Genomic DNA, 24,680 nt, shown 5'->3' with positions numbered 1-24,680 from the left:
ATCAAATTCACTAACACATATGATTAAGCAATTTTGTGGCCTGAGACCAATTGATTTTAGTTTCTCGGGTCGTATCGTCGGTGGTCGGGACAGTCAACGCGGTGAAATACCTTTTTATGCAACAGTCACAGAGTATAAATTTTTCGGCTCTTTGGCAACTAAAAAGTGCGGCGGTGTAATTATTGGATCACAGTGGGTTTTAACTGCAGGTCATTGTGCCCCAGGCTGGTTTGGGTCACTTAAGGTGACTCTTGGCGATGCAAGTGACAAGCAAACCGTTTCGGTTAATCAAACATTCGTTCATCCAAATTTCAACAGATCTACACTTAAACACGATATCGCTCTGTTGAAATTACAAAAAAACATTCAATTTGGTGATAACATTCAGCCAATTTGTCTACCGGAATCAGGTGAGGATGAATTATTTTATGGACGAATGGGAACTGTTTCCGGTTGGGGAAAACTAGGTAAGATAAGTTATCATTTGTATACATTTTTTTTTTGTTTTAAATTTTTTTCATTGGTTTTTATGTATTTTTTTTACCGATTCAATTTAGTTTTTTTTACGTTTTTTTTTCACTTCTCTTCATTCAATTGAGGAAGATTTTTCTGTTTGTTATTGTTTGGATGTTGATTTTTCATATATACGTTTACTCATTGGGACATGCAACCCTAACCTAAAATTTTGATTTCATATATTTATATATATATATTTTTTTCTAATATTTATATATTTATAATTGTTTTTTAGTCTTCATTTTTATCTGTTTGTTGTTATTGTGTATTAACACTCAATATTTATCCTTCTTTTTGTTTATATACGTTTTCATCTTTTTTTTCTCTTTCCTCAATCACAACAGAACCAAACACAAAGAAATTGCCTGATAAGCTGCAAGTGACACAAGTTCCGATGATAAAGTATGACAAATGCCAAGAATCGTATTCGGAGTATAATAAAGAGGTAAAGATTCCTGAATCGTCTTTATGTGCTGGTTTCCAGGAAGGAGGAAAGGATGCATGTTTTGGTGATTCCGGCGGCCCCTTGATGATCAACATGAAAGGCTATTGGACGCTTGTTGGTATTGTCTCAAACGGCATAAAATGTGCCCAGCCCAAACTTCCCGGTGTTTACACCAGAGTGAGCTATTATCTAGAATGGATTGAGAAAACAATCAAATGAGAGAGAGAGAGAGAAAATCAATTTTAAATTAATTATATTCTCATTATACAGAGATATGCTTATTTCGAATGATAAATGAAAAGAAAAAAAAACAAACAAATAAATTCATATTTCTATTGCAACGATTTAAATACCAACCTCTCTTTTTGCTTCTTTGTTACAATTTATATATATTTATGTTGTGGTTAAAGTCTCCCGTCTCCTATTGGTCCACTCTTGGCATCTAATTCCAATTCCGATAATTTCCTCCATAACTCGTCTCTTTCTTTTTCTTTTCTCTTCTCTCTAAATGGAAATGAGCACATTGAAATAATTTAGTCAATAACAACCAGAGAAGGTAATTTGGTCAGTGGGAACACACGCACTTTTGTCTTTCTTGTCTATAATTTGCAGTCAATTCGTCAAATAACTTAGAGTTAACTTCCATAAAGGTCTTCAAAACATTGTATACAAGAGCGATGATCGTCTGGTTCCAATGCTCCTTCGAAATCTTATATAATGCGGGAAACATGATTGGCATTATTGTGTTAGAGTTCTCCTCGATTAGACTTAATATGTATTCGTTATGCCAGAAGTAGAGAGCCCGCTCTGCAACCTATTGAGAGAAAGAGGGAGAGAGAGTGAAAAAGGAATAAGAAAAACAAAGAAAATTTAATAATTCATTCATGAAATATTCAATTACTAATACAGAAGAAGAAAAAACAAAATAAATCATTTTGTTATATGATAACAATTTACCGTACAAGGTGAAATTAGAAAAAAAACAATCAAGACATCATTCTCCTCAATCTGAGCGATAATTGTTCATTAAAAATATACAGTAGAAAATGAATTATACACAACCACATCTCTCTACCTGTTTTCTAACACTCGTTAAACTTTAAGGCAGAAAAAAACCTCAAACGATATGTCACACATTAAATGTTAAATAATTCAAAATTTTTTTCCAATTCTTATCGGATCAGGTAACAATATAATGAAATTAATAATAATGGTGTAAAGAACAATTGAAAAACAATTGATGTATAGCAATTGTTTTCATCAACAAGAAAAGAGGAAGAGTAAAAAAAAATTTCTCTTTTACTATTTACATTTTGAGTTGTCTGGAGATGTTCAATTTGTGATTGAATATTAAAAATCATTCAATCAATTACCTTGTGTGTGTTTATATCATCAAATAGTGAGAGAAGGTTGACAAATTAAACAGATCTAACTGATTGTAACAATTGAAACCTTGAAAAAGAATAATAATTGAGGCAAAATGTCAGTTCGAAGTGATCAGGTTGGCGGGAGTAACGATCAATCATTAATCGTTTCAATACTGATCCTTGCGAACATTAAATGTTAGATCCTTAAAAATTCATCCTACTTTATTTTTCTTCATTTCATATTCTTTTCTTTCTCAGCTTTCAGAACGTTACTACTATTTCTCACTCACTCTCTCTCTCTCTCTTTTCATGATAGTTTATCTTGTAGCTCAATCTTGATTATTGCTTGTTTATACGCAGAATATTTGACACCAAGACAAATAAAAAGATAAATGTTATCATGAAACAAACATTTTCACATGATGTTTCAATTCCGTCATCTCTTTGGGTTATCTCTCTTTTTGCTTACCTGAAAATGTGGACTCGATACACATTTGGCAATCTGCTTAAATAATGATTCTTGAATTTTATCGAACTGAGTAGGTTCAATTACATCAAGAATTTCCTCAATTTCGCCGAGGAACATAACTTCTTTTTGGCTGCAAGTTTTAGGCCAATATTTCAATAAGCCCATGATCACGGATTCGGTTAAAGTTGCGTCTTTTTCTAGGAATTGTACAACACAATAAGCAAGCTAAGAAAAATAATAATGAATAAGAAATGAATATAAATTAGTTCCGTGATAATGTTTGGGGGTAATTGTTAATTTTAATATTGAACAATTAACAATAAAAATCATCGTGTAAACCTTAAAAAAATTTCAATTTATAAAATAAATACAATTAAAGAGCAACAATTTTAACAATGAGAGAAAATCTAATCCTGTCAAAACTTTCACCATTTATTGACGTAGTTTTATTCAAGTTGCTTTTGAGTGTAAAAAAAAGTTGATTATCATGATTAATAAGACTATTTAATGAAGTTTCATCAAAAAATCATTCACATTTTCAGTAATTCAGGATATCAATCATGAAACAGTAACTTTCTTTCGCAGTAGATAATGATTAAATTACTGTTGAAATATTTCACCATCAATTCATCACTGAATTAGGTTCTTTGTTTTTTTTCGAGCTTGTTAAGTCAATTTTACAAGGTCACTGACTCTGGGTAAATGACGAGAGAGAGATGAAGTCTCTCTCTGTGTAGATTATACGAAATGATTCATGACAGAAGGTCAAAGAGTGTTGTTATATAATATGAATGAAAAAATGACAATCTTAATTGGAAGGAAAAAAAGTAAATAGTAGTATGGGAGAAAAATGAGTAGAAGAAAATAACTACACTAAATGGAATAAAAATAAGCATATTAAGTGAATGATAATAATGAAAAAAAAGGAGAGATAGCGATTATCAATATCAAGGTTAAAATAGCAAAAATATAATGTTTATGATTAAAATAGTTCCCGGGATGAGGAGTAGGATTGATCTGATCGTAACAGTAATTAGTTAATAAGGTAAGTAAAATGGTAAAAACTGAATGACATTGATATGATTAATATTGATAATATTTTCCATAGTAAATCATAAACTAGATTGTATTTGATGGAGAAAAACAAAATATCAACAAAAACACATACACACTTATACCAATCAAAATTGCAAGGAATCAATATACACCCATAAATTAATACTAATGGGCAAAGATGTTTTCAAGTGAAGCATTTTGACCCATAATCACAACCCAACTGATACAAAATAGAAAAGTATAATAGAAGATAAATCAAAACCAATAGTTAGCAAGGAGAAAGAGAGAGAGAGAGAGAAAGGAGGAAAGAGTAGATGTTAGAAATTGGGAAATTTTCAGCGAAATTGATCTATCAGGAACGAAAGAATTGAAGATTTTGGCTTCGCTGTGTATCTCATCTGATTCCAAAACATTGGAACGATAAAAGAAGAAAAAAGATTCCATTTGGGTTGATGTTTTCTGTTTCTGTTTCTTTTTCTTTTTCTAGTTTTTCTTTTATTTTGTTTCTAGTGTTGTTGAGAATTTATTTTTTTTTGTATTGCTCTGTGTCACATCATAATATTCATGACAACCTCTAGTGAGGATGAGTAAGAGAAATTGGAATAGGAGTTGGCGCAGAAGTTGTTAATAACATTTCCATCTCTCTATCAGTCTCTTTTTTTCTTTCTATCTTTCTTTCTTTTTTCATGAGAGATGCTGATAATAATAATCATGATCAGGTTGGTTAGGTTAGGTTGGTAACCTAACCAGCCAACCAACTTATCGATTACGTTTTTAAGAACCGACAATTCATCTATAGACACACATATAAGCCCAAACAGTGTTTTATCCTTTTAGTTGGTGGCGAAAAACAAGATCAAAACTTTCTCTCTCATTTACTCTCTTTTTCTGGAGGTACATTAATGAAGCGCTTAAAATGATGGAAAAAGAGACAAAAGATTGAAGGAAAATAAAGAGGGAGAAGGAGAAACAGGGAAAGAGAGAGAGAGAGAGAGAGAGATGAAAACCGAAATGAAGAAATGATCATAAAAAGGGAGAAAAATAATAATAATGATGAATCAAGATGATGGTTAATGATGACGACATACATCATATACAGACTGTTTATGTGTGAGAGGATGCAAAGTAAGATGATAGACAAGGAAAGAGTGAGAAGTGATAAGATGAAAATCACAAGCAATACTACGTAAATTAGGCAAAACGAGTGATGATGATGATGATAAACAAGCGAAAAGCATTGGAGATTAAAAACAGAAAATGATCATTTAGAAATAAATAAAAGTGAAATAGAAGCAGAAATAAACGGGATAAGAGAAACGGTTTGATCTTGTTTGGGTTTGATTCTATGGCTTCATCTAGGTAATTGGCCTCATTTTCTCTCACCTCTTACTAACTCCCATTTCTGATAATTCTCATTATCTTTCAATCTTCCTTCCTTCCTTCCTCTCTCCTTCTCTTTACCACCTTTGTCTCTCTCTCTCTCTCTCCTTTCTTTGTGTTTTTCACACTCATACAAACACACACACACACATTCATCCTTCGCTCATAAACTAATCAATGACTTGATTTTCTATTCATTAACATAGAAAGTAACAAGGTGAATATATGAGATTCTTAAGATGGAAACAATCTCGGGATGGACAAAGTGAATGAAAATACAACTACCATTTCTAATGACATTTCATTTCAAGGAAGATATGGAAAAGAAGATGAAATGGGAAGAAAGAAGAAAAGTGTAAGAGAGAGAGAGAGAGAGAGAGAGAGAGAGAGAGAGAGAGAGAGAGGCAAGATTAAGAAGTAAATGAGAAGCAATCCGGTTATGTTCAATCAAGACCATAATCGCCATAAATCTAATGATTATGGTTACATAAAAATAAGATTTTTTTCTCCGGGAAAGATAAGGATATAGCCATAGAAAATAATAAAAAGACGAGAAAGAGTAAGTAAAGGTAAGACATTAAAAAATATGAAAAGAGAAAAATGAATGAGACACAATAGGTGATTGAGACTCACTTGAGGATGATATAAACCCAAACATTTGGGCTTGTGTAATGGTATCAAGACTTTGACCAAAAATTGTTTATGTTCTAATTTCAACGGGAGAGCAAACCCATTAATTATACTGTAAAGGGAAAAAGAAAAGAAAACAGAAATGAGTGAAAGAATGAAAAGGAGAGTATAAATATTGGAAATCATATGTGAATCAAATATAAAAACGTTCTTGAATTGGATAAGATGTTAAATAGTTAATGATATGATAACAGTGACAAGAGCTCAAGGGTTGACCAATGCTCAAGGAATGAGAGTTGATTGTGTGAAGAAAATCAAAACAATGTGATGATCAGAGAAATGGAGCATTTAAATTTTAAATGGCTCATCATTTTCTCTCTTTTAAACTGTATTATCACATCTCACTTTTAAATCAATGGTCTAGCCTTGATTTCAATCAGGGTTTGGTGGTTAAAGTTGAACAAGATGCTTACCTTCCTAATATTTCAAGTAATTCTCCTATTCCATTAAAGTGTTCGGTCTCATAAATGAACCGCAAGAAAATGTTATTAATTTGTTTCCTAATGAAGGCTCGAAGGCCCAAAAATTTCCCGTATATCCGGTGTAAAACTGTTTTCAAAAAGTCTCTTTCCCTTGGATCTTCACTGTCAAACAACTCTAAGAGTTGTAACACAAATTTTTGATCGATAACTTTCTTGCCAATACTTGGCTGGAAATCGTGAGACTCTAAAAATCTCAAAAAGAATTCATAAACCAATTGAAGATGTGGCCAGGATGCTTCTAACGTTGGATCATCTTCTTCAGGATCAAAATCGGGATTTTCACTTGGCGGTAATGTCCGGAATAAATTACATCCTATCATTCTAATAATTTCGGGGTAAACCGCTTCTGTGATTACAAAACGACCTCTAGTTAAACAATCAACAAGTTCATTGAGCGTGGCTCGTTTAACCTCTTTTCCTTTAAGATCTGCCACTGGATCCATAAAGTCGAAAATAACGCAACACTGTCTCAACTTTTTGATGAAAAGTGATTCAACCTCGGATGGTGGTACATCTATGAAAGAAGGAGAGACAATATGAGAAAGAGAAGAAACCAAAAAGGAGTGAAAGAGCAAAAAAGAGAGAAAGAGAGAGAGAGAGAGAGAGAGAGAGAGATATACCTTCCATTGACGGTAATTGTTGTAATTCGACATCACTTGTTAACCTGTACCTTGACGAGCCTTGAGATTTTTTCTGCTTGCGTTTTGAAGATTCTTTCATGAAGGGGTCAATTTTATCTTTAAATGGAGTGGCTGTGGGCTGTTCAAGGGTTGATCCAACGGTTGAAAGATGACGATGTTCTGAAACAGAAGATGCACCAACACTCGGTCCTGAACCTCGCGGACTTGAGCTTGTTGAGTCTACACTTGTACCAGGAACTGCTAATGATGATGATACATTTTCGCTTCAGTTACACCGGTAATACCATCTTGACTGGAGCCACTTGCAGTGGACATAATAGTGGTATTATTATATCTAAATAAAGATGAAATAATAATCAAAAGATGATGATGGTGATATAGAGACAAAAAGAAAAGAAAGTCAACAAAAATATGAGAATGTTAAGATGCTGGTAACAGGTTGTAAACAATCAGATTTTATTCAATTTGATGATAGTCTTACTCTAAATAATTAAGTAAAGATGAAAATTAAGGTGAAGGTAAAGACAGAAAAGAGAGAGAGAGGTAGAGAAAAAGAAAGTAAAGAGATAAAAAGACAGAAAAAACACCAACAAGAAAAAAATTCACTTTGATTATAGTGATGCTTTCGATCATCGATGATTTTGATGATCGAAAAAACTTCGATGTCGATGGGAAACAAAAATCGATTTTTTCGACTCTCTCTTTTTCTCTCTCTTTTTCTATTAAAAGTTCCCCTTCCATCAAAATGTTTCCCTCTTTTCTCTTTCTCATCCTTTTCCTCTCTCTTTTCCTCTGTCTTTTTTCTCTTTCGGCAAAATATCGCTCATCATCGATTTACAGAAAAATATGCGTCACAATCGATTATTGGAAAATCTAATAATCGCTACTTTGTTATTTATTTTTCTCTGAAGGAGAAAAATGGCCGTAGAATTCAGTGTCTCCATCTAGCGGATTGTTCGATTTCGACTGAGGAAAAACTCGTCAGATGGCGTAACTTGAATTCTTTTATTTTTTGTTTTCTTTTTTTTTCTTTTTCATTTTCATTTAAATTGTTTCACTTCACCATCAGACTAACTATCCACTAATTTAATTGTTCTGATTCCATTTTATTCAATTGAAAATGTTTAGTTTAATTGTTGAAAACTTTTTCTATCGTTGGTTTATCGTTGTCTCGGTTTTTGGATTAAATTCACTGGAAATTGTTACTTTTTCGGTGAATCTTGTAAATTGAATCGCCAACGAAACTGATTAGCAATTAATCTGAAATTAATCTTTGGTTTAATCATATTGAATCAGATTAAACTTGATTGTTGGATTAATCTCAAAATTGGAATTTGGTTGTTTAATTGCGTTAAATCTTTTTTCTTCTTGTTAGTTTACTTGTGGTAATATCGATTTTATTTGATGATTTAATTCTGTTTTACTCTGAGTTAAATTTTTTTTTCTTTGCTCTTTTTTTCCTGATAGTTTGGGGTAAAGGTTAATTATTGTTTGTTAATTTTGTTCTTGGTAACGGATTTATTTTCTTTCGAATGTGAAATTTTTACCAATTAATTTGGTGTTACACCATTTTAGGATTTATACAATAAAAGTTTCATCTTTATGGTGATCTGGAAGAGATGATTTTCACATTCTATCGGTTCATCTTCATTGGATGTTGGATGTTTTTGAATGTGAATTTTATTTAGATTAATTTTTGGATCGAGCTGGTTGAAATGCTGCAACTAATGCTGATAATTGTAATGTCTCATTGGCTCCTGAAGAAATGTAATATTCAATGTTTGCCATTTTACGAAGAATTTCAATTTTAGTGATCAATGGTAGATCAATTTTATGAACAGCTAAATGTATTTGACTGAGAATATCTTGAAGAGCGATTCCTTTTTCCTTTTGAATGGTAATCAATCGACGTTGAGAATCTTTAAAAGACATGGTAATCAAACATTCTAAAACAGATTCTATGTCTGCTTTCAGAGGTTGACCACAACAAAGGTAAACATTTAGCTCGTCGACAACATCAAATCCAAGATGTGTACTTTGTAATAGATTTAAAACTTTTCTCATATCACCACCAGATAATTCAAGAATAGCTTTCCGACCATCTTCAGTAATGTTAACCTTTTCCTTGGAGACAATGTAATCAAATCTGGGGACAATTTGATCCGAGTTAAGTGGACCAAATCTGAATCGAGTACATCGAGATTGAATGGCTGGCTTGATTTTAGACAAATAGTTACATATTAAACAGAATCGTGTATTCTCAGTATACTTTTCCATGATTCGTCTTAGAGCATCTTGAGCATCTTGAGTCATGGCATCGGCTTCATCAAGAATAACCAATTTAAATCCAGTCTTGAAAATGGCTTTCGTACTTGCAAAGCTCAACACTGGGCCTCTAATTATCCCGATTCCTCGATCATCAGAGGCATTAAGTTCCAAGACCATTGATGAAAACTCCTTTTGATTATAAAGCTGCTTAGCAATCGCCAAGATGGTGGTTGTTTTTCCAGTACCTGGAGGTCCATAGAAAAGTAAATGAGGAATCCTTTTTTCTTTAATAAACTTATTGATGGTGGAAACAATGTCAACATGAGAAATTAATTCATCCAAAGTATTTGGTCGATATTTTTCAACCCAAGGTAAATTCTCTTCAACAGTCATTTTCTTTTTGCTTTTCTCTTCAATAAAAGAAACACAAAACCCAAAGAGAAAAACAATGGAAAACAAAAATACAAGAATGTAAACCCAAAGACAATAACGAAGTTTGCACCAGCAATCAATCAACCAAACGATAACAATAAATCACTCAGAAAATTTCAAATTAACTTCAACAATGGAAAGAAACAATTGATTAATTGTGAACTTGATGAACACTAAATGTTGAATCAGCTGCGGTTGGCGCCAAAAAGAAGACAAATTTTCCTCTTTGTTACTTTCAAATCGAATTGAAATTCGCCAACAATCAAATAGACTCTTCTAAATTCTAAAATAAATTCAATTTTAAACTAGTCAATTAATCAAATTTCTATTCCTGATGCGTTGAAATAAACTGAAGAGAATCAAAGAAAATCAATTAAAAAAATTCTTTAAAAGAATAGAATTTTTTTCTTCTACAAACTTAACATGTGATCGAAAATGATTGTACTTAGTCGACGGTCCCCTGATTGTTGGCGTGTTTTTTTTTCTCTGTTGGTTTTTAAATCGATTGGGTTAATTGTCATTTGTTTTTTTTAATTTAGTTTAATCAGATTGGTTTTTATTGTTAATCTTTTTTTTTGTGTTGTTTTGTTTTGTGTTCGCTGGTTCGGACTTTCCTTTTTGGTTATTGGAGATTGAAATTGATCGATTTGTTGTTTTGGAAAATGGATTCAGAGAAACGAGATGTTCCCATTCCTCCTCATAGGTTAACACCTTTAAAGGAAAATTGGTTGAAAATTTATAAACCTTTGGTTGAGACTTTATTGATTCAAGTTAGATTTAATATGAAAGCTAGACTGGTTCAATTGCGTACTTGTTCACAAACCAAGGATAAAGATGCTATTCAAAAAGCTGCTGATTTTGTTCAAGCTTTTGCTCTTGGATTTGATGTAGAAGATGCTATTGCTTTACTCCGTTTGGATCAATTATATTTAGACTCATTTCAAGTTGAAGATGTTAAAAATTTAAAAGGTGACCATTTATCTAGAGCTATTGGACGTATTGCTGGTAAAGGAGGAAGAACAAAGTTTACTATTGAAAATGTAACCAAAACACGGATTGTTGTCGCTGATCATAAAATTCACATTCTAGGATCTTATCAAAACATTCGGACCGCAAGGACAGCAATTAGTAATCTAATTCTTGGTAGAGCACCAGCTCGAGTTTATCGTAATTTGAGAGCATATTCTGCTCGTCAAGCATTCTGATCTGTAAATACAAAATCCATTTCTCTGTCAATACATAAAATAACTTAAGTTAACCAATTGTCATTTAAATTCAATTCATCATTGATTGAATGATTAAAATGAAAGTGTGGACCGGTAACATGTAAAAACTCATCTAACGTTAATTTTAAATTGTTTTTAATGTCGATTCCAAGTTAGAGGCACAAAAAAAACTGAGTGAACAAAAAAGAAATGATTCAATTTAAGAGATGAGAAAAAGGACAGAAAAAAGTGACTTCTTGAACATTTCAAGAAAAAGAAGGAAAAAAGATTGACCACAAAAAGACATAAAATATTGGTAATGTGAAGCAAAACAATTAAGGTTTAGTGATTCACCTTGATGAGAGAAAACAGATGATTAATAGAAAAGGAGAGAAAGATGATTAAAGATCAGGATATAAATTTGACATTGAATGAAAAAGATGATTTTTCAATCGGATGAAGTTTACAATTGAAATTACAGTTTATCAAGTAGACTTATTGTTGTTGATTTAGTTGTGAAGAGGGAAAACATTTTTGATTGAATGTGGATAGAAAAAAACAAAAATGATCATTTTGAGGTTGATTAAAGGGATACAGAGAGAGAAAGAGAGAGAGAGAGAGATGGAGAGTAACACAATCGTGATCGTGATTTAGTTTAAAAAGAGGCGATGTTTTGTTAGTTGATCTCTTTGATTGATTCCTAATTGTTCGGGCGAATTTGAGAATTTTTTTACTGAAGTTTCGCTTTCTTTTTGGCAATCATCGCTTCTACAGCTTCAAGTTGTTTTAATAAATGCTCTCGTCGAGTTGAACCGTCTTTTGATGAGGCCACTTTAGATGAACTTGATGGAGTTGACGATGAATCAGTTCTTGATGATTTACTATTAGAAAAATTTTCACTATTTCCACGATGTTTGAATCTAGATTGATCGCCATCATTATCACTTTCATCATCGACGATAGAATTATCATCAACATCATCACTAAAACTTGAATGATGTTCATTGTTAATATTTCTATCAACATGTTCTCATCTTTCTGCTCTTTCTATTCTCATCTCCTTCCTCTTCATTGTCTCTCTCTTCAATCTCTATTTTTTCATCTCTTTCTCTGAGTTTCTATCTATCTCTTCCTCCTCTTCAATTTCTACATCACTTTTACCACCATTTAATTTGGCAGTTAAAACCCGGTCTGTCTTCAAATTCGAGTGCTATTTTTTCGGGAATTCGAGAGAGAACATGAATATTCGAAAAAAGATATGAATCATTTTCTCCAGAATCTTTTCTTCTTGTTTTTTAACCCATAGAAGCTGATGATATAACTTTTTCCTTGTCCATGGGCTATCTTTGTAGTTTTGTTGTTCACCTTTTGGCCAATTGTTTCATTGAGCAATGGTAAAAGTGGAAGAAATCCAGCCTGTGAACAAGAAATTGAAACTGCAAATGTTGGAGAATCAAAACAAGATGAAGAAAAAGAAACAAAAATCAAGAAACATTGGAACAACAGAATATTAGTAGAATTGTTACAACAAGAAAGAAAAAGATCGAATCTGGAAGAAAAAAGAATAACACTATTCTTCCTCAATTCCACTTCCAAAAAATAATCTTCGTTAAACACCTACCAATATCTCAACAAGAATTGAGGACATCATAAATACTTCTCACACACATCGAGAATCACACAAATCGATATTCTCTTCATTCATCGTTCACCAATTTTCATTTTACCACTAATTAGAACAATCACCTTAAATTTTTCTACATTCTCAGTGAGAATCAACTAGAATCGTTTTTATTTTGATTGTTCTTCAAGTTCATCCTTCAACTTTGGAAAATGAAACAATTTAAGCTAACTAATTAAATCATAGAAATAGCTAAAGAAATTCAACAATTTTACTCTTTTTTAATCTCTCTCTCTCTTACTTAAAATTTTCTGGTACTCCCATTAACAATTTCAATTTTTCTCACTTTGGAAAAATTTTTTTTCTCAAAATCAGTTTTCTGTAGAAGAAAACAAATTATAATTCACATATTGACACAATCAGTTAACTCGAAGTTACTGGACAAAATTAGATGAAGATGGCCATTTCAAACAAACGATAATCAAAGAAAAATAAAATAATAACAAATATGTCATCCTTAAAATCAAAGAAAATTTCGAACAAATTTAAAAACTCAAAATCTGTTCTGATGTAAAACAAACAATGTCCCAAATTACCTATTTTATAAACAATTACTTATTTGATTACATTTAACTGACTAATAAAATTACCTTTGTTTTTTTATTATGTTTTCTTTTTTCTTTTTATTATAAACTCTAACAACTGATTTTCTCTTATAGATCCTGAGGCTCTCTTTACTAAAGAGGAAATGCAACAAAACACACGGAATATGAAAAGTTAATTAACCAATATTTAAGTAGAAAAGCGTAAATGGTGCATTGAATCAAAGGTATCCAACATTACCACAGGACCACAACAAACAAGGGACAGTGGATTTTGACGGTGAATCTAATGAAATGTGTAATTATGTTAGAGATGATATTGGATCTTATGAATCAAATTGTTCCAATGAAGGAGATAGTGGAACCTTTAACATCGATCGTAGGGATGACTGTGGAAACCAAAATTCACTCGATGAAATAATTGGAATTAGTAGTGATAGTAGCACCAGCTTTTCAACCTGTTCTTCGGGCAATTCATTACCACATCCTCATATTTCCTCTTTAGAGGAAGAAGAACAAGAGGAAGATGAAGGATCCGGAAAAGAGAATCGTTGTAAATCACCAGGTGATGAATCGATGCCTCCAAATTCACCAGGAACTAGTATTGAGGATGATGGTCTTGATTTTGATCCAATAACCATATCCACTAATGGATTAGAAGATTTAATCAGAAATCATCCATATGAGGATAATGTTTCTTGTTTAGGGATGAGTCAATCAATTCCAGTGTCCACCGATTCTCAGTCCGTCAACTATCCATCACCCTCCATGTTATCTCGATCCACAATGAGGATGATCAGCTTACTCAGGAACACATATCCTGGCGCAATTCATTAAAAGCACTTCCCAATGTCAATATCACCTTCGCTGGAAGCTCAACATCAGCTTCTCCCAACTTTAAGCCTCCCGCCCAGACGCAACAACAACAACAACAAACACAACAGCAACCACAACACCACCAGCAACAAATTCCGTTTGTTCATGCACCTCTCAAATAACGGTAAGTAATTTAAGTAACTTTTCTTTAAATGTGTGTCAATCGTCGTGTTAGAATAAATTTAACAATCACAACTCTCATAACCTTTTCTAACGGTTACCTAATTTTTGGTTTTATCATTCAATTATGATCTTTCTATTAATTAAACGTCTAGCTAACTTATCAGATTCTATTATGAAATGAAATTCTCCATGAATATTGTCATTTTTGACAATTTCTCGATAAATGAGATAAAATTCTATCTATTTTCACTCTTTTCCCAATTTGTTCCCAATTAATGTTTTATCCATACTTTTGACAGTTCTCTCTCTCTCTCTCTCTCTCTCTCTCTCTCTCTCTCTCTCTCTCTCTCTCTCTATTCCATGTTTCGTAAATTTATCTTGTTATCATGAAAATGGAAACATTTATCACCAACAATCTATTTGTGTCATATTTGCATATTAATTAACTTTCTTTATTTACTTTTCGATTTCTTCAGCCTTGGTTCCAACAAAACTCTCAACATCACCAACATCCAACGCAGCATCAGGTTCACCCAACCCACGCGAATCCATTTTCAATCACAAACGGTCTACAAAATTGTCAGCACCCAATGGCTAGAACACATCAAGGATTCATAGCCAGACCAGTGATTCGTCAGAAACAACCTCCTCCCGGTTTCTCAAATTTTTGATTGAAATTCTAAAATATATGCCCCCCTTTACAATTCGATAAAAAGAGAGGAAGAGAAAAAAAAACAAATGATGAAATTCTTTATTTCTTTTCTTTTCTTCATTAGCAATTAATTGAATCTATCAGCACCAATCTACCACAACAACAAAAAAAAACACAATTGAAACCAAATAAAAAATGTGAGCCTCTCCCTCGATATATGAAAACAAACGTTTTTTTATACATGAGGTTTTTACCGTGAATGTGACAAAAGAAAAGGCCATAAAATCATCGCCAGTGTATTTAAATACTCTGAAGACGAAAATCGAAAGAACCAATCAACGCAATCAACTGATGCAAAGAAGACTGAGAACACAATTAATATACTTTTGTATATCATCAGAGGAAAAGTGATAAAAGTTTTATCGAAAAGGGAAAACGAACAAAATTTCAACGTTTTGGCCCAAGAAAATTATTAGTAAAAGCAATTAACACCTTCGTTTGGATTTCAAAGTAATCAATTGTCTATATAAAGCTCAGCATCTAATGAAAAGAAGGACCAGTTAATTAAAGTAACCATGCAAATGCGAGAGAGAGAGAGAGAGAGAGAGAGATTCAATTACAAATCAAATGCAATAATATTAGGAAAAAAAAACATGAAGAAAACAATTTAATCATGTTAATCGACTATCATCAAGAATTAAACAATCAAGTCTAGTCGTGGCTCTTGAAATCACATTCACAATATAATAATAAAAAGAAAGGTCTGATCAAATGTAGAAAAAATTATTCGCGTTCATTTAAATTAATCGATGAAATTTACAATTGAATTTAAATGAAATTAATTGAGGAAAAATTTGACGGAAAGTGAGTTTGAATTTACCGGTAAAGGTGAAAATCTTTTGGTGAAAGTTGAAAATTAACTTTTGGCGCGATTTTGAATTAAAAGAGTTTACTAAAATGAGAAAATTAAAATTAAATTTACGACCTATTGAACTGATTTATTTCTGAAAGGTTAATTGTTGACCTGGCTTGTTGATTGTATTAACTTTCCTAATTTTGTCAACAACTTTTCATCAGTTGTCTACTCATCTTAATTGTGGCATAATTATTATATCAGATTGATAAGCTTACAAACTAATTACCTCTCGTTGAATGTTAACTATTAAAAATTATGATTAATTTATGATTTGATTTATAATTAATTTGATTCTTGAGTTAACCTTGTCACGTTTACGATTGTTACTGGTTTGTTACGTTGATAACTGATTCCTGATTGTGCTTCCTGATTATTAATTGATTTACTTTTCCTTATCGATCCTCATGATTTACAATTTATCCAACCAATTTAAACCATTTTTGTTTCATTTGAATCATTTTATAGTTAAATTGAATCTAATCAAGATTAATTGTTGTTGATACTTTCAATGATTGATGGAAAATACTTTAAACTAAACTCTAATTGTTTTTAAGTACTTAAATTATTAATGAAATGGTTAATCATGAGAAAGAAACAATTAACTAATCTAACCAAGAGAAAGTCCAATCAACTTAATTAGAAGTACTTTCGTTGATAAGATTCTTGTGGTTGATTTTAATTGTAATAATAAGTAAAGACAATTAAATGAAATAAAGAAGCACTCAGTTGATTTAATGTTAAGGGAACAATTAATTTCTGAAACTATGGAGATTAATTATCTAAGCTCTTCACAATGAAGCAATTAATTGTTTCTTTTTTTTTCTAAATCATCATCAGTCTTACAATTAGAATTGAATCAACTCTAATTGTAATTTGATTTGAGTTCATTTTTCATAAGTCAGTTGAGAATCAATTTGATTACATTATGGACATTTCGTTCAATGGTAAACGAGCTCTTGTCACTGGAGCAGGAAGAGGTAATTCTGTGATTAATTAACTAATAGTTCCAATTAATTGACTGATGATTTGTGATCATTTCTCAGGGATTGGAAGAGAGACCGTTAAAAGGTTGGTGAAACTCGGTGCCGATGTCGTTGCTCTGAGTAAGACACTCGAAAATCTTGAAACTCTCAAAGCAGAGGTAATATAATTGAAGAATCATTTTCAATAATAATTATGTGATAATTATCATGAGAAAGTTTTTTTTTATTGTTAATTAAAGTTACCATCAATTAAGATTGTTCAATGTGACCTGGCACATTGGAATGAGACAAAAAGTGTAATATCTTCATTGGATACAATTGATTTACTGGTTAACAATGCGGCATTTGGACAAAATAATGCCATTGGAACCGTCGATGAGGAAATTTGTGACATGTAAGTAATACTTAGTAAGTTAATTACAATTAGTGACAATTAAAATTAATTTTCTTTCTCCGATACCTTAAATAAGTCATTTTAATATCAATGTAAAAGCGATCATCAATGTTACTCAGCAAGTTGTTGCTAAACTTAAGGCCGAAGGTAAATCGGGATCGATTGTCAATATCTCTAGTCAAGCGGGAATGGTGGCCTTACAAGATCATGTGGTCTACTGTGCATCGAAAGGTGCTGTTGATCAGATAACTCGAGTTTCAGCTTTAGAACTTGGTCCATTTAATATTCGTTGTAATTCTGTCAATCCGACCGTTGTTCTTACTGAATTGGGTAGAAAGGGTTGGTCAGAACCGACCAAGCGAGATTGGATGTTGAACCAAATTCCACTTCGTCGATTTGCCGAAGTAGATGAAGTTGTGGACGCTATTGTTTTCCTTCTTAGCGATCGATCTTCAATGATCAATGGTGCTATTCTTCCGATTGATGGTGGATTCACCGCTTGTTGATCATCAATATCATCTTGATTGGTCAATTCACCTAATTGGACATTCGTCTTATACAAATTATCAACTAATTGCAACATTTACCTGGTTAATTAAAGGGAATTTCAAAACGATCTTTTCATTTAGTAATAACGTCATTGATTAAGTTAATAACGATTTATTGGATTATATAAAAAAAAGACGAGGAAACAAATCAACCGATTAAGATTTGACTATTGATTAATTAGTCTCGTAAATTGTTTGATTGAAACTGAATTTGTAACATTTTAACATTAAATTGTTGATGAAAAAATATTCATAATTAATTACGTGCTAAATTGTTTCAATATTGTTTACATAAACTTTCGAGTCGATTGCGTTTGTTAGCTTAATGATCAATTTTATGTTCGTTTAAATTGTTGATTAAAACTCAGCGATAATTAACTGGGAATTAAATGTAAAACATATAAGAAGAGAGGAATCAAATATGAATTAGTTATTCTAGTAATTCAAATCGTAGCAATCAAAAGTTATTCATTAAGAAATAAGAGTAAAGTTGATCAATTAGAATCTCAATAGTTCAAATTTAAAAAAAGTTTTGATTATTATTTGTGTTCACCGAAGTTCCCAAAACTTTTTGTTAATATTAAACTTGAATTATTCCGATCAAGTTGACACTCTAATTTTAATTACATTTGCTCGTTAATTATGGTACAATCAGAAAGGAAGAAAATTAACATCATCGGTGGAGGAGTAGGTGGACTTACCGCTGCCGCTCGACTTTCGTCGATGGGCTTTCAGGTGACCCTCTTCGAAAAGAACGGATATTGTGGTGGTCGATGTTCCAGAGTTTCTCGAGATGGTTTTTCATGGGAACAAGGAGCAATTCTTTACCTTTTCAGTGACATTTACGAGGAAACTTTTGCCGAACTTGGTGAATCCATTGAATCTCATGTGGATATAATTCATTATACTGATCATCATAAAGTTTTTTTCGGTAACGGGAAAACCTTTGAATATACAACATCGATGGATAAACTCTTGGAAACGATTGAAATTTTCGAGAAAGATTCTGATTCTTGTCAGAAAAATTTAATCTCTTTTCTAAAAGAGTGTGAAAAGTTTCGTGACATTGTCTACAATCTTGTCTTTAATTCAACTTACGATTCTTATTGGGATCTAATCAACGTAGATTTAATCACAAGGCTTCCGTCGATACCCTTAGGCTCATCCATGTACGATATTGTGAGTAAATATTTCCAATCGGATGAAGTTCGTCAAGCATTGACTTTCCAGGCTCTTTACTTTGGGTAATTATATTGATCAAAGTTAATCATTATTCTTAATCATCATTAGATTATTAACTTTTACCATTTTCTCTCAAGTATTTCACCATTTAAAGGTTCTGGTTTGTTCACCGTTCTACCGGCAACTGAGCTATTAAGAGGTATCTGGTATCCAAAGGGAGGAATGGTCAGTGTGGTCAATGCATTGGAAAAAATTGCAACCCAAAAGTTTGGAGTTGAAATTGTTTACAATTCCTCTGTGGATAAGATTGAAATTGACTCACAGGGAAAGGCCATCGGTGTCCGTTTATCAAATGAAACCTTCCACCCATCGGATGCGGTCATTTCCAATGCCGATCTAACTTATACTTATAATAAACTTTTACCTCAAACATCTTATGGGGATCATCTTGCATCGGTGGACAATGTACCTTCAACGATCACCTTTTTCTGGGGCTTATCGAAACAATTGACACGATTAAAGGCTCACAATATATTTTTACCTCTTGATTATGAGAAATTATTTCGACAAATTCATGAGGATAAAATTGTCCCTGATGATCCAGCGTTTTATATTCATATTGCAAACCGAATGGATCCAGAATTGGCACCGACGGGTAAAGATGCGCTTACAGTTTTAGTACCTGTTGGAGCGATGGCCGATTCATCCGTTAACTTTGACAAGTTGGTTCTCCAATTGAAAGAGAAAATAATTAATTCTCTTGAAAATCGTCTTGAGATAAGTGACTTTTCCTCACTCATTGAGACTGAACTTGTTGAGACACCAGAAACATGGGAATTTAAATACAATGCATGGAAAGGAACAATTCTTGGGATTAATCATAATCTTACAAATTTACTCGCTTTCAGACCTTCCCAGAAAAGTTCATTCTTTAAGAATCTCTACTTTACTGGAGCATCAACTCAACCTGGAGCTGGAGTGCCCGTAGTAATGAAATCAGCACGTTTACTAGCACCTAAGATTCAAGCAGATCTTAGAGATGATTGAATACAAAATGGTGAACTTGTAAATCGATAAAAAATAAAATAAATAAAATCAATTAAAATGAGTTTATTAGTTGATTATCTTGACTGAAATTTATCAGATTTTCTCACAATATCGACTAATGAAATCAAAATTGAAACACTTCGATCATTTTTTTACAGCTAAATTACAATTTGATCGATACGAACCAAACTTTCAGGTAAAACTTTGTAATAATTTTCTTGAACGATTCAAGTTTTTTCGCGCGCAATTCAATTAGTATGTTTGAAGATGAGGATAAAAGTGCAAACGTTAATTCAACTGGTTAATTGTTGTTAATCAACTAGACTGATGGTTCCTTGGCTCGAGCGAGATTTTCAATTGCAGAACAAACTTCATTTGTTGAGTCTGATTTCTTCAATTCTTCCGCAACTCTGGCAACATTGGCACGAATAAGATCATCATTAAGAACAAGATCAATCTTTTCAACTAATTTTTCTTCATTAAACTCCCACAGGTTAATCTTATCCCCCAATTTTAGATCAACAATTCGTTGGCCATTAGCCAATTGATCGCCAAATTGAGGTATCACAAGAAGTGGTTTTCCAACAGTAAGACTTTCAATCAGTGAATTTGAACCTCCATGAGTGATGAATAGATCGACTTTAGGTAATATGGACACTTGATCTAGATACTTATCACCCCACATATTATCATAAAGCTTATATGAATCACCAAAAGGTCCAGTTGAAATGATAAAACGATGAGGTGACTTGGATAAAGCAGAAATCATCATGTTCATCATTTCAGGAACTGTTGAAGCCAAAGTTCCCATTGAAACGTAAACCAATTTACCAGGTCCATCTTTAAGCTTATCAGGAATCACAAATTCAGTTGAACTTGTTAATCTAATTGCTGAATCAAGTCGCATCCATGGTTTCATGGAGGCCCAATTCTTTATAATCCAAAGGTCCAGGGTAGATATAAATTCCCAATTGTTTAGCATAAGTTCTTGGCACATATTCAACACCAAAAGAGCTAAAAATCTCGCTAGCTCGAGCTACAAATCGTAATTCGGACCTTTCTCGAAGTGAATTATATTCTTTCCAAAGTTGAGGTGAACTATTGATAGAATATCCTGACATGAGAGGTGGTCCATTGTAAAGGTCATTAGGTGAGGTTGACATGATAGGTACCACTGGAATATTAACCTTTACCATCCAAGGCATGACCCAAAGGTAATCGGTTAAACATACATCGGGTTTCAACTGGTCAATTATGTTCAACATTGAATAATTTTCACCAATTGAGGCTTCAAGGAGACTCAGGAAACCGACATTATCTTTATTACTGTTTAGCTCATCTTTGATCATTTCGAGTGGTGAAAATTTCATTGCATGATCAAATTTAGATTTAAAAAATCCTGGAGGTCGAGGTAAATCTTCATGGATAATATAATCTGAATTATTATTATACTCCGATAATGAGATGAATTTCATTCCATTTGATTCAATGACCGAACGATTCTTAAGATAATGAGCAAAATAAACATCATGCCCACGTTTATGAAGTAACAATCCAATTCCAAGACAGGCATTTAAATGACCAACACTAAACAAAACAATCAGTTAACTTGAATTAATTAACTTGGATACAATTATTAGATGAATTAAACTCACCTGATCATCGATGTTATCAAAATTTTCAATGGTCTTTCATTAGTCTTTGACATTTTATCCACACAAATTACAACTGAACAACAAAACGATTTTAATAGCAATTAAAGAATCTCTGTTAATTGTTGTAGTTTTAAACATTAACCTAATGAATGAAAACAGTTTAATGTGTTGTTATGATAAAGGAAATAAGGATAAATTTAATTTCTGTGAAAATAAACAACATGATTAACGTAATTACGAATTGTTACTGGTTAATTTCCATGGTTACAACTAGTTTTCCCTTCAATCTTTGAGTTTGTTTGAAGGAAAAAAACTGATAAGATAATCGGATAACATTTTATCAATTAATCGCTAATGGTTTTAATTTAATTATCTAATTGATTGTAATCCAAGAAAAGTTATTTTTCTAAGATGAAATGAAAGTTTAAAGAGTTAATCTGGTCCAGAGCTAATCACCTAGTAGACTTAATAGTGGAAACGAATGGATTATCCCTTTGAATTTCCAGTTCCAAATGTCGATAATCATTAACTTAATGTGATTAAATTGTGACAAATATGATTACTAAATTATTTATTATTCCCTAATGATCAAAACATGAGCAAAGAAGCAAAAAAATGATAAACAACAAGCATGAGATGAAGATGATTATTATCTTAATGATCACAATCATTTAGTCACCAAAGGAAATTAATAAAACAAACTGGTCAGCCCTTGATGCCCTAAGGCGATGTTTGTGCCTGTCAATCACTTTTTGATAATATCGAAATTACCAAACTTTATTATCTCGATCTAAATATCGAAGGTAAAATCTTAATTTCTCTCAATCAAAATTTTAATGACTCTCATGGTGAATCCTAAGACATGATAAAACTAATACTCTGTTGGTTCATTGAGAGTTTAGATTAATATAAAGTTTATTGATATGTACATAATAACGATAGAATTTTAATTTTTAATTACAATTAAGAAGAAGAGAAAAGATTTTGATACAAAATCGAAAAAGAGTAAATTGTATTTAGATGTGTTTTCTATTGAAATAAAGGTAACTCAATGCGATCCAAATCTTCTTGTAAAGTGGTACGAAAATACGTTTTTCGAAACCTTCATGTTTCAATATCTGTGAACCAATAGTTCGATAAATTTCACTGAATATCATTAAAGGTTTTCGAACCTCACCAGGCATCGAATTCAATGTTTGCGGTACTTTAGAGCAGCAATAATAAGAAAGAGCTACAATTAACTTTGAATATTTACTCAAAGTTTCCACACCCAAGGCCCAGGGTGTTTTCTTATTCGTTAACAGGTCAATTTCTTTTTCAGAATTTTCCATGAACATTGCAGGTATATAACATCTTCCATCGGTTGTACTATCATGGACAATATCACGAGCAATATTAACCAATTGCATTGCCTGAAAATAAAATGAGAAAATAAATTCGATAACAGTAATGATAAACTAATAAAGAATTGATAAAAACTTACTTGACCAATCGCATAGAAAGTATCAATAAATGGCCTCTCTAAAGGTGAGATACCATTTGGATATAATCCACTCTTATATAATTGGATACAGTGAAATGCTGCCATGATTCCGCCTCCGGCACAACGAGCAAATTCAATTAACTCTTTCTCATTGGCAATATGTTTCTCCTCTAAATCCCAACTATAAGTTGATACCAAATCTTTCATTGGTCCACTTGGTTGATAATAAACTGTCCGAGCATAAGCTTTAAGTACTTGATATGCTTCCAAGGGAAGGTTAGATTTATAATATTCCCAATTAACTGGAGGCTTATTTGCTGAATCGATTGGCTGACCAACATCGTATGTCCATTTTTCATTTCGAGATGAGAAAAGTTGATCCATAAATTTAAGTATAATCTTATGGTTAACCAATCGTTGTTTCATATTGAGTTGACCATCGTCCACTAGATCATCTGATACTCTAATAAAAGCATAAGCGATTGTAACATCAACTCTTGCACCTAAATTTTTACGGTGAAAAATTGAAAGAAATTTAAAATTCAATGGTAAACAATTTTATCAGGTAATTTCAACTTACTTGAAGTATAAAAGGGCAATGAGACTGTGAGAGTCTCGCAATGGTGTTTCAATATCTTGAGACAAACATTGAAATCGTCGAAAACGGTTTGATCTAAGTCGATCTCTTTTCTAACGAAGGCATTAAAAGTTTGTCTTATAAATGGGAACAAGTTTTTCCGCGCCAACGAACAGTAAACTGGAAATTCAATAGGAAAAAGATCTTGAATACATCGAGACTTATCTAAGCCACAGGATAAGAGTAAAGTTGCTAACGAGATTAGAACAGTTTCGATTAGGATTTCAATTGTTTTTCCATAAGAAAAACTTGAAATGAAAGCTTTCGAAATCTCTAATCCAGTTAATCCAATGACAGGGAACAAAAGTAAACCAGGATTAGTTTGTAATCTTCCAATAAAATAACTACCAGTTCCAAGCCAAAGAAAAGTTATCATGAATATTAAGAATGAATTGAAATGTGTAATCAAATTGTTGGATAATAAACAAGAAAATAGACAAACAATTAAACAAATTGGTAACAATTGTTGACGATTATATGTTTGACGATTAAAGGTGAAATAATTACAAGGTAATGTCCATCGCATCCACAAGATTGACCAAAGGGTTGTAAAGATTACCTTTGTAAAAATGGAAACAAAATAATCAACAATCAAACTAAATTGATTAGATTGATTATCAGCACAATTTTCAATGTGACAATTTAACTGATTAATGTTTAATGATGAAGACACCAAACGAATGATAATTAAACACGTTGAGAAAATGATTGAAGTGATTAACTTGAATTTTTCACAAGAATCAATTAAAGGTAATGTTACAATCCATTGAATTAATATAATCCAAATTAATGATGGTCCAAAAATACTATTAATTGTTGTATTGTTATAAAGGTGATTAATTGATCCACTATCGAGTGAATTATCATTGTCAGCTATTGATAAATTAACCATTGTACACAATCAATTTACTTTGACTAATACAGATTAGCTTAACCTCAATATCTTGTTAACTGATTATGATTTAATTTTCAACTGATTTTAAATGGTTTTTATCAAAGGAAAACAAATC

The 24,680-nt window shown here is 32.1% G+C and overlaps 8 protein-coding genes and 1 pseudogene across 8 annotated transcripts; 5 read left to right on the top strand and 4 right to left on the bottom strand.

Moving 5' to 3' along the window:
* The first annotated feature begins 16 nt into the window (after positions 1–16).
* On the top strand, positions 17–1,195 carry LOC128389289 (serine protease filzig-like). Its single transcript, XM_053348845.1, has 3 exons — positions 17–467; positions 604–611; positions 758–1,195. Exons 1-3 carry the CDS (start codon positions 20–22, stop codon positions 1,178–1,180), a joined length of 879 nt encoding a protein of 292 aa, XP_053204820.1. The 5' UTR covers positions 17–19; the 3' UTR covers positions 1,181–1,195.
* On the bottom strand, positions 943–7,647 carry LOC128389312 (serine/threonine-protein phosphatase 2A 56 kDa regulatory subunit epsilon isoform-like). The gene is given in 8 exon segments (XM_053348870.1): positions 943–1,150; positions 1,319–1,465; positions 1,546–1,775; positions 2,798–3,022; positions 5,867–5,975; positions 6,337–6,919; positions 7,026–7,305; positions 7,308–7,647. Coding segments are annotated over 7 exon segments (1,581 nt in total). The 5' UTR covers positions 7,362–7,647; the 3' UTR covers positions 943–1,150; positions 1,319–1,365.
* Positions 7,648–8,530: 883 nt separating this feature from the next.
* Positions 8,531–10,102, bottom strand: LOC128389313 (replication factor C subunit 5-like). Its single transcript, XM_053348871.1, has one exon. It carries the CDS (start codon positions 9,705–9,707, stop codon positions 8,736–8,738), a length of 972 nt encoding a protein of 323 aa, XP_053204846.1. The 5' UTR covers positions 9,708–10,102; the 3' UTR covers positions 8,531–8,735.
* A 143-nt stretch (positions 10,103–10,245) lies between these two features.
* On the top strand, positions 10,246–11,069 carry LOC128389314 (RNA-binding protein PNO1-like). The gene has a single exon (XM_053348872.1). The coding sequence runs from the start codon at positions 10,409–10,411 to the stop codon at positions 10,949–10,951; it is 543 nt and encodes a 180-aa protein (XP_053204847.1). The 5' UTR covers positions 10,246–10,408; the 3' UTR covers positions 10,952–11,069.
* Positions 11,070–11,110: 41 nt separating this feature from the next.
* On the top strand, positions 11,111–15,039 carry LOC128389288 (uncharacterized; annotated as a pseudogene).
* A 1,511-nt stretch (positions 15,040–16,550) lies between these two features.
* LOC128389281 (L-xylulose reductase-like) lies at positions 16,551–17,734 on the top strand. The gene is made up of 4 exons (XM_053348839.1): positions 16,551–16,718; positions 16,785–16,882; positions 16,964–17,118; positions 17,195–17,734. The coding sequence occupies exons 1-4, from the start codon at positions 16,667–16,669 to the stop codon at positions 17,622–17,624; spliced, it is 735 nt and encodes a 244-aa protein (XP_053204814.1). The 5' UTR covers positions 16,551–16,666; the 3' UTR covers positions 17,625–17,734.
* A 317-nt stretch (positions 17,735–18,051) lies between these two features.
* On the top strand, positions 18,052–19,920 carry LOC128389279 (uncharacterized). Its single transcript, XM_053348837.1, has 2 exons — positions 18,052–18,910; positions 18,986–19,920. The coding sequence occupies exons 1-2, from the start codon at positions 18,309–18,311 to the stop codon at positions 19,893–19,895; spliced, it is 1,512 nt and encodes a 503-aa protein (XP_053204812.1). The 5' UTR covers positions 18,052–18,308; the 3' UTR covers positions 19,896–19,920.
* A 23-nt stretch (positions 19,921–19,943) lies between these two features.
* Positions 19,944–21,788, bottom strand: LOC128389280 (uncharacterized UDP-glucosyltransferase YdhE-like). Its single transcript, XM_053348838.1, is given in 3 exon segments — positions 19,944–20,818; positions 20,820–21,482; positions 21,551–21,788. Coding segments are annotated over 3 exon segments (1,320 nt in total). The 5' UTR covers positions 21,604–21,788; the 3' UTR covers positions 19,944–20,214.
* A 652-nt stretch (positions 21,789–22,440) lies between these two features.
* Positions 22,441–24,641, bottom strand: LOC128389290 (uncharacterized). Its single transcript, XM_053348846.1, has 3 exons — positions 23,614–24,641; positions 23,034–23,536; positions 22,441–22,962 (listed from the first exon to the last, which is right to left on the bottom strand). Exons 1-3 carry the CDS (start codon positions 24,560–24,562, stop codon positions 22,567–22,569), a joined length of 1,848 nt encoding a protein of 615 aa, XP_053204821.1. The 5' UTR covers positions 24,563–24,641; the 3' UTR covers positions 22,441–22,566.
* Positions 24,642–24,680: the final 39 nt, after the last annotated feature.

The sequence above is a fragment of the Panonychus citri genome, unplaced genomic scaffold, assembly GCF_014898815.1.
Source record: "Panonychus citri isolate SS breed McGregor unplaced genomic scaffold, ASM1489881v1 Contig00107, whole genome shotgun sequence".
In the NCBI taxonomy this organism is placed as follows: Eukaryota; Metazoa; Arthropoda; class Arachnida; order Trombidiformes; family Tetranychidae; genus Panonychus; species Panonychus citri.
The sequence above is the reverse complement of the archived record's forward strand: the minus strand, read 5'-3'. Positions and strand labels throughout refer to the sequence as shown.

Coding starts and splice junctions, on each gene's coding strand:
- LOC128389289 (XM_053348845.1), top strand. CDS start 20: ATGATTAAGCAATTTTGTGGCCTGAGACCAATTGATTTTAGTTTCTCG.
- LOC128389313 (XM_053348871.1), bottom strand. CDS start 9,707: ATGACTGTTGAAGAGAATTTACCTTGGGTTGAAAAATATCGACCAAAT.
- LOC128389314 (XM_053348872.1), top strand. CDS start 10,409: ATGGATTCAGAGAAACGAGATGTTCCCATTCCTCCTCATAGGTTAACA.
- LOC128389281 (XM_053348839.1), top strand. CDS start 16,667: ATGGACATTTCGTTCAATGGTAAACGAGCTCTTGTCACTGGAGCAGGA. Junction 16,883..16,963: donor TTGAAACTCTCAAAGCAGAG/GTAATATAATTG, acceptor TGTTAATTAAAG/TTACCATCAATTAAGATTGT. Junction 17,119..17,194: donor GATGAGGAAATTTGTGACAT/GTAAGTAATACT, acceptor ACCTTAAATAAG/TCATTTTAATATCAATGTAA.
- LOC128389279 (XM_053348837.1), top strand. CDS start 18,309: ATGGTACAATCAGAAAGGAAGAAAATTAACATCATCGGTGGAGGAGTA. Junction 18,911..18,985: donor TTCCAGGCTCTTTACTTTGG/GTAATTATATTG, acceptor TTTTCTCTCAAG/TATTTCACCATTTAAAGGTT.
- LOC128389290 (XM_053348846.1), bottom strand. CDS start 24,562: ATGGTTAATTTATCAATAGCTGACAATGATAATTCACTCGATAGTGGA. Junction 23,537..23,613: donor ATTGCCCTTTTATACTTCAA/GTAAGTTGAAAT, acceptor GTAAAAATTTAG/GTGCAAGAGTTGATGTTACA. Junction 22,963..23,033: donor CTTTCTATGCGATTGGTCAA/GTAAGTTTTTAT, acceptor TTTTATTTTCAG/GCAATGCAATTGGTTAATAT.